Genomic DNA, 6,967 nt, shown 5'->3' on the forward strand with positions numbered 1-6,967 from the left:
GCAGTTTTGAAAATTATTTTTTTAAATCCATACCAAACCTGGTTTTAAAAGGAAAGAAAAGTGAATCATGCAAAGTCACTGTGTTTTAGCCTAGTGCTCTGACACAAAAGTATCCTCCTACAGATCTAACTTAAGAAATCTAGACAAATTTGACAAAGATATAAAAACAAGATTCACAATTACTGATGGAATGTATTAACAGGAAGAATGACATGATAAAGCCACCTCTCCATTAATAACTTGTGAACATCTTTTCCCAAAGATTCAATCTATTTTAGCATTCTTATTTTTGCAGTAACCACTTCCCACCTATCAATCTTTCCTCAAGGCAAAGCCACTTCTCATCATATACTTGAGCAGAAGACTTATGGGAGGGGTGGGGGAGAAGCCTTAACACCACAGAGAAATCCCACAGTAGATTATTTTTGGGGGTAGCAGTTCTCCCTTCCCCATTTATAAAACAAACACGACCATGAAATTAAACCTGTGACACAACCTAGCTATTGCTAACCCCAATTTCCAAGCAGGCACCCACAGAAAGTAAAAGTTCTGTTTACCTTTTGTATTACACTGTGAATGTTAACTACCAATCTGTTTCTCCTAAAAGGACGTGCTCAGTTGCTTCAACAAAAAAAATAACAACACTTGAACAACTCAAGAAGTTACACATTTAGGATTCCCTTTTAAAAGCAAATTACTTTAAGAAAAAATTGCAGGTTATATTCTTTAAGCCACACCATTACCCCTTCAACTCATCACACAAATAGCTCAAAGCCAGAAAGATATTTTACCTCATCTCTTCAGCAATACAAAAGCTTAAAATTTAGTTGCTTTTTAGACAAAGAAGCAAGCTCCCCACCACCCAATGCGATGGCTCACAAATCTTATAGGTACAACTCTTGGTTATGCAAGGGTTTTATTCCTTGGCCAATAGGATTTAAGAGAAGTGCCAACACTAGCCTTAGCTACATGCCCATGAAGGCCTCATTGACAAAAAAAAAAAAAAAAAGTAATATCTTACAGCAAGTGGCAACAGAAAGTTAATCTCTTCACCCATGTAAAAAGCTTGTTTATAAACTGCACAAATGCTCTCCTCTAAAATCCTTCACTTCCTCTCATGCACTCAAACCCCAGCAGCATGTCCAAGACATCAACCTTCTGTGCAAGTGTGAAAGCTTTATTAGGTGCAGGAGCATCTCAACATATCAGCGTTCGCTGGTCTCAGATGGACAGGCTGGGGTTCTGAGATGATGAAGATGAAAGTGAAAGTTGTTTCCACATTTGCTTAAATCTCACTCCCTCCATTTTGCACATGGATAGCAAATGACAGGAACAGCTGCTCCCAAAATGCCACATTTGAGCTTTTCAGGAACACTGTGGTTGAAAGGGTACGTCAGCGGCTTATGAAGGGTCAATGTTTCAGCAATGGACCTGTATTCTAGGGTCACCTGGAGAAATACAGCGATGAGGCTGTCCATTGTTAGAAATGATCGTAAGATTTTTTTCAGAAATACAAGTTTATCCTCTCCAGTACAAAAAAATCCACTCAGTTTGCATCCAAATGTAAAGTTCTGGATTGTAAGCAGCTGGAAAAATGCCTAATACAAACCCCACAATGTTTTTCTTACTTCCAGTACCACAACTACCTGTACCGACTATTTTGTGTGGGAAATTTACAGCCCTAGCTGTTGGAATCAAACCCATTTTTTGCATCAATAAAAGAACAGTTCAGTTCTCATCACAGATTCTTGAAGAGCACAAACCCTATTTTCCCTTTACTTTAAAACTTCCTCTAGAAACTACACTGACAAAATCATAAAATTGAACTCAACGCAGTAGTAGAAAGGGTGAAAAGGAACTAACTACTTAGTCATGGAACCAGAAAAGAACAGCTTGTCAGATGTCTCTAAGTATCCAGCAAGTTCACTCTCATGTGTATTGATACTGTGAACAAATGCAGAATTAATTCTTTGTAGGCACTTCCACTGCATGAGCTTTCCTCTCTCTTGATGATCTTCTAGAGGGCCTTCCACTGATACTTCTCTTACAGTAAAGGATTAGGCCTATCTCACAGGCAAGGAGGTGAAGCATCTTGTTCATGTCAAAGCTGGCAAAAAAGTCTTGTTTTGAGGTATTCTGGCTATGGAAACACAAATTGTTCATTAGAACGTGCTGTACTCGAAGCAGTAAAGATGCAATACCTAGGATGTTTAAGGAACATGGCCTAGTCCTCAGCTGCACTTCTTCTCACGTAGTTATGCAAGAGGAAGAAAAAGCAAGTTTTCCTCATCATCCAGCTAAATACCTAGTTTCACACATAACCTCATGTTATCAACTGCTTATAGCAACAGGTTTAGACAATGGATATGAGAAACTATACATCTGAGCATCTCCCCCTCAACTAACAGTCAGTGAGTGTGTGTATAAAAAAACCCTTCAAATTTATGTTTTACCATTACTGACTGTTTATATTTAACTTGGCAACTGACATTGGATAAATGGTCAGTACTTAATTTAGCATACCATTATAAGTGGTCATGACACAAAAGGAATTAAAGGAACAAACCTGAATTTGGGGGGGGGGGGAGGGGGAAAAGTAAGCAATGGCAAAGAATACTAACATCAGAATATTGCTGGGGAAGTAGCAATGGGGAATAATAAACATGCAATAGTTTACACAGGAAGGGCTTATAAATTTTGTTCCTGAAGAAGTCATCTGCACTGGCACCTGGCTTTTCTAGCATAGACTACTTCGGGATAATACTGCACTTCTCTGATATCACTTACAGCCCACTCATCCACTGTACCCTGTCAAGAGAATTGGTGATGGGGCTCAGCAAAAATTCAAAATACGTGGGTCATCTGAAATAAGCTAATAGTTTCTATAGTGTTTACCCAAATGACAAGCACAAGAACAGCACACACTTCCTCCTCCGCAAGGAATTTCTTTCTGAGATAAGCTGGCATGCTCTTTTCCCTTGTGATTCACCTATCAACTGCTGCTTCTAAGTCCGTGACCTACCTATGCACAACAAAACCTCCATGTTGAGAAGTGGATGGAACAGTAGCAGGCGCTTTCAAGACTCCTACTCAAAGGCAAGAATTTAAAATCTGTCCACTCACACAAGCTGGTTAGTCATTTCTCCCTTTATAAGAGCCCTGGAAAGGCCACAAATGAGGCACAATGGCTGAAGTTTCAGTAGAAACAACTTAGCCCCATAATAGCTCCCATTGGATCTTCCATAACAAAGCTAGCCTGACTCAGACCGCCCTTACCTATCTCCTCTTCAAGTCTGACTACTGCCTCACATAACTTGTGCATTTCCTCAGCCTCTCCAAGCTCCCCAAAATGATCCCTCAGGCCTGTTCGCAACTCTTATGTTGGGCAGTCTCCATTTTGTGCTCTCCAACTTCTTGTATTGAAAGACAGCTCTAGGAATTCAAGCTGCCTGGCCAGAGTCTCCAATGTGGACTTAGAGCAACATGCATTGCAAAATTCTCTTGCTAGCTCAATGGCAGAGACATGCTTCGTTACCTTAAGCCAAGGTAACCCGAATTCTTCTGAATTCTGTAGCAAATCAAGAGATTTCAAAGGGAAAAAGTCAATCCTTAGTTCCACTAAAAGTTAGTGCTGACTCCACACAGGCTTACACCAAAGTGAAATGGTTGAATGGTTTTCCAGTTACTCTGGTCCAGTGCTACTGTATAAGACAGGTTTAATTAACATATTCTTATCTTATTTCAAGCATCATATAAGTATGAGAACTATAGCCTGCTTCTTAACTGGGCTTTTAGAAAAACTCGGTATTATAGCCAATAATGAAATCCCCAAATCACCTAGGTCTTTTTGCCAAGAGAAGGTAATCTACTATCAGATGTTCACAGGGAACCTCCTCTATATCAGATGGGTCAGCAGATCTGCAACAGTATTTGCTTGGCTTCCATTATGCCTCAAGAGTTCTCTCAGGTCGAAAAAAACAGTATTTTTATTTTACTGACGGCAAACTGGGCAGAAGGGTCACACAATTCACCCTAAGCCTCAGTTCCGGGACAGAAATAGAACTGAGGTCTGGCAATTATTTCTGGGCTCTAGTAGCCAGACAACACATTTGAAATAAGTAATGTTGCACACAGAAGCATCCAAACAATTTTCAAGTATCTGGCATAAAGTCCTAGCACATTTTGTGGCAGCTAATAAATTCAATTCTAAGTTTCAAAACTCTTATTAAACTAGTTCTTCTGGTGGCATGTGACACCTGTTAAGGACCATCGCTATGCAGCACCACTTCCCTCCAAGGAAGACATGATTATTCTCAAACACAAATTCTCAACTAGGTAACTTTGCTGCTAAAAACGTTGCTAAGTAGACCACACAACTGGTGTTACTGAACTGATCAAGACTGCTAGAGTGGCAGACAAAGGGTAAAAAGCAAAAATAATACAAGTAAATGCTGTTCTTTTTTATGAGCAATTCTCTTTTTGGAGGCAGATGTTCTGCAGCCTAAGTGACACTCTTCGGGTCATTTTCATTTCCTTCTTCACGATACCTCAAAGAGGCAGAAAGGGAGCAGTAGCTACCACCAAGACCAATACTTCTTCAGTTCTAGCACAGTCATCCGGATCTACAAGATTATTACAGCACGACAGAGAAGGTTACTCTCTCTAGAAATACTTCAGCCTTTTTAGTTTAGCTATAATAAAGTGGCACACACAACTTAGTTTGAAGCTCTTTTAAAGAGCAAACTTGTAGAAGATATGCGTGCGGCTGTGATGATCCGCCCCGGTTAAGCCTGAGATGAGCCATATGCAAACAGAGATTCACCCATCACAATTACCTATTCCAGTTCTTATCCAGGAAGAGTCTGTGGAAATGACACAAATCCTTTGGAGTTAACCCACCCGATATCTTAAAGGCAGCACCCAGACAGGGGGAAGGGAGGCAGAAGATGAGAACAGACAAAATTAAACAATGTTATCTAGAGAAGCAAACTACATTTTGTCTTCTGTACCTACTGACCCAAGGAAGATGTCCGAGATTACTAGTCAGAATAATGCCTCAAGTGAATGCGCTTAGATTTCCCTTAGTAAGTAAACATAAATGGGAGCTAAATGAGCAGGAATACGGGTAGGTGTCAGATAGTCATGTGTTAATTCAAGGACTTGCTTTGCAGATTTAGGGAAGAATGGCACTTTACCATATGGCAAGAATAGACATCTAAAGCATCACTGGCTTTTTGAAGCTATCTAGTGACCTGGATGAACCACATGAGTATAACAGTTGCCTAGAAACATTCCTTGCTCATAAATTTAATTCCATGTATTAACTCCAAGCTTCTAGAGAAATATATTCTCCTGCTACTAAGTGAGATAATTCATCACAGACTTGCAACAGAATTTTGAAGCATTTGGGACTGCAGATGACCTCGGTCACTGGGTTGTGCCTTCAGCTACCACAGGAGGTGACAGCACACAGCTGTTTCCAAAACAGTTTAGGATTTCTGTCCTCTACTACTGTTACTGGAAAGCTCTTCCAGAATCCCATGACTCTGATGGCTAGAAGCTTTTTTTCTAGTTTCCAGCCTAAAAATTTATTGTAGATCAGCTTAGTCTTACTCATTTCTCAGAAACACGTACAGTTCTTTATTTGCAAACATGGAGGGAAAGTGGGCTTTTAAAGCTGCAGTTTTATTAAGGATGTAAACTAGTGCATTAGTTTTATGCAGGTCCAAAATACACCCTGTATTTTTAAACATTAAAGAAACCTAACCAAACACACTAAGTGATACACCCAGTCAGTGGAAGGCAGGAAGCTCAGTTACAACTGCTTGCTGCCTTCACCCAATAGGAGAGCATCTAAGATGACATTTCTTCCTTTTATGCAATAAACAGCAACAGAATACCTTCTATCCCAGGAGGATGTGCCAGTCCCGGTCCCACTAGATGGCACTAACTTACTCTATGTAGCTTTCCTTAAACATTTAATTGGAGAGAGCTAAAAATCTTAGTTGAATCATACAAATTGTATCACAGCTTTCCCAATATATTCCCTTTAAGACAATGACCTACCAATGCCAGTGCGGAGCATGACGGACGGAGACTTGGGGGGGTAGGGAGGGAATTTGAAGCACCAACCTGGGAGGGAATGTAGTATCTGAGATTAATATTGCAACCAAGATTTGCTGCAACATAGTAGAGTCATGCTAATTCATATCAATGGTTGGCTGACCTATTGCAAATTAGCAAGTATGCAAGTAAATAAATATATATTGTTTGAAATAAGTGTAATGCACTTTAACAGTTTACTGGCTAGTACAAAGTAAAACACTACACTGCATAACAAAACGTAAAAATAAAACTCACTAACAGAACAGCTTTGTTCAAAGCAAAGCCTCCAAGAAATGAGGCATTTTTACTTGGATATGCTTTAGAAACAAAAATGAGTTTTCAATATTCACCCATACAGAGAAAGGGCGTGTACTTTCTGCTCCAAACGTATTGAAAACGTAATTAAGACTTGCTTTCCTGTATCTCTTAAAGGTTATTCCTTTAAAAGGAATAGTTCCTAACATTCTTTGTGAGCACTAAATATGTTGGCACTGTTTTAAAGCAACAACAGAATCGAAACTTCTAAGTCTTAGCTATTCTAGAAAGTTGTTTGGCTTTACCTAGACTGGTACAGCTAAAGATGCTAAAGTGACATACATGGGGAGAAGAGGCAAGAAACAGATGAAAAAGTACATAAAAAGTTGTAATGTTGTATGAAACAAGTCTTTCAAGATCATAAATACATTACATACCATAAACTTTCATGCTAGTAAAAGTCTTAAGATTAAAAAAAAAGCTTAAGAGTGGGTGAAAAGACCAAAAAAACCCCACACACTTACTTCAGTAACCGAAATTGTTACCCCTTAACAACTTCAGGTGTTAAATCTTCCTCACTACACTACCTTGCAGCTGAACATTTTAC

The 6,967-nt window shown here is 39.4% G+C and overlaps 1 protein-coding gene across 5 annotated transcripts in view; it reads right to left on the reverse strand.

Annotated features, from left to right (window-relative positions):
• Nucleotides 1-6,967, reverse strand: part of TLK2 (tousled like kinase 2) — a 44,138-nt gene that overhangs the window by 33,871 nt on the left and 3,300 nt on the right. For 3 of the 5 annotated variants that reach the window (XM_030022562.2, XM_030022569.2, XM_041125535.1), the window contains exon 2: nt 6,067-6,132. The exons of the other annotated variants lie outside the window; for them this stretch is intronic. In XM_030022562.2, coding sequence (XP_029878422.1) covers nt 6,067-6,132 — 66 coding nt within the window. The remainder of the gene's footprint in view (nt 1-6,066; nt 6,133-6,967) is intronic. 5 annotated transcript variants of the gene reach the window in all.

The sequence above is a fragment of the Aquila chrysaetos genome, chromosome 8 (assembly GCF_900496995.4).
Source record: "Aquila chrysaetos chrysaetos chromosome 8, bAquChr1.4, whole genome shotgun sequence".
In the NCBI taxonomy this organism is placed as follows: domain Eukaryota; kingdom Metazoa; phylum Chordata; class Aves; order Accipitriformes; family Accipitridae; genus Aquila; species Aquila chrysaetos.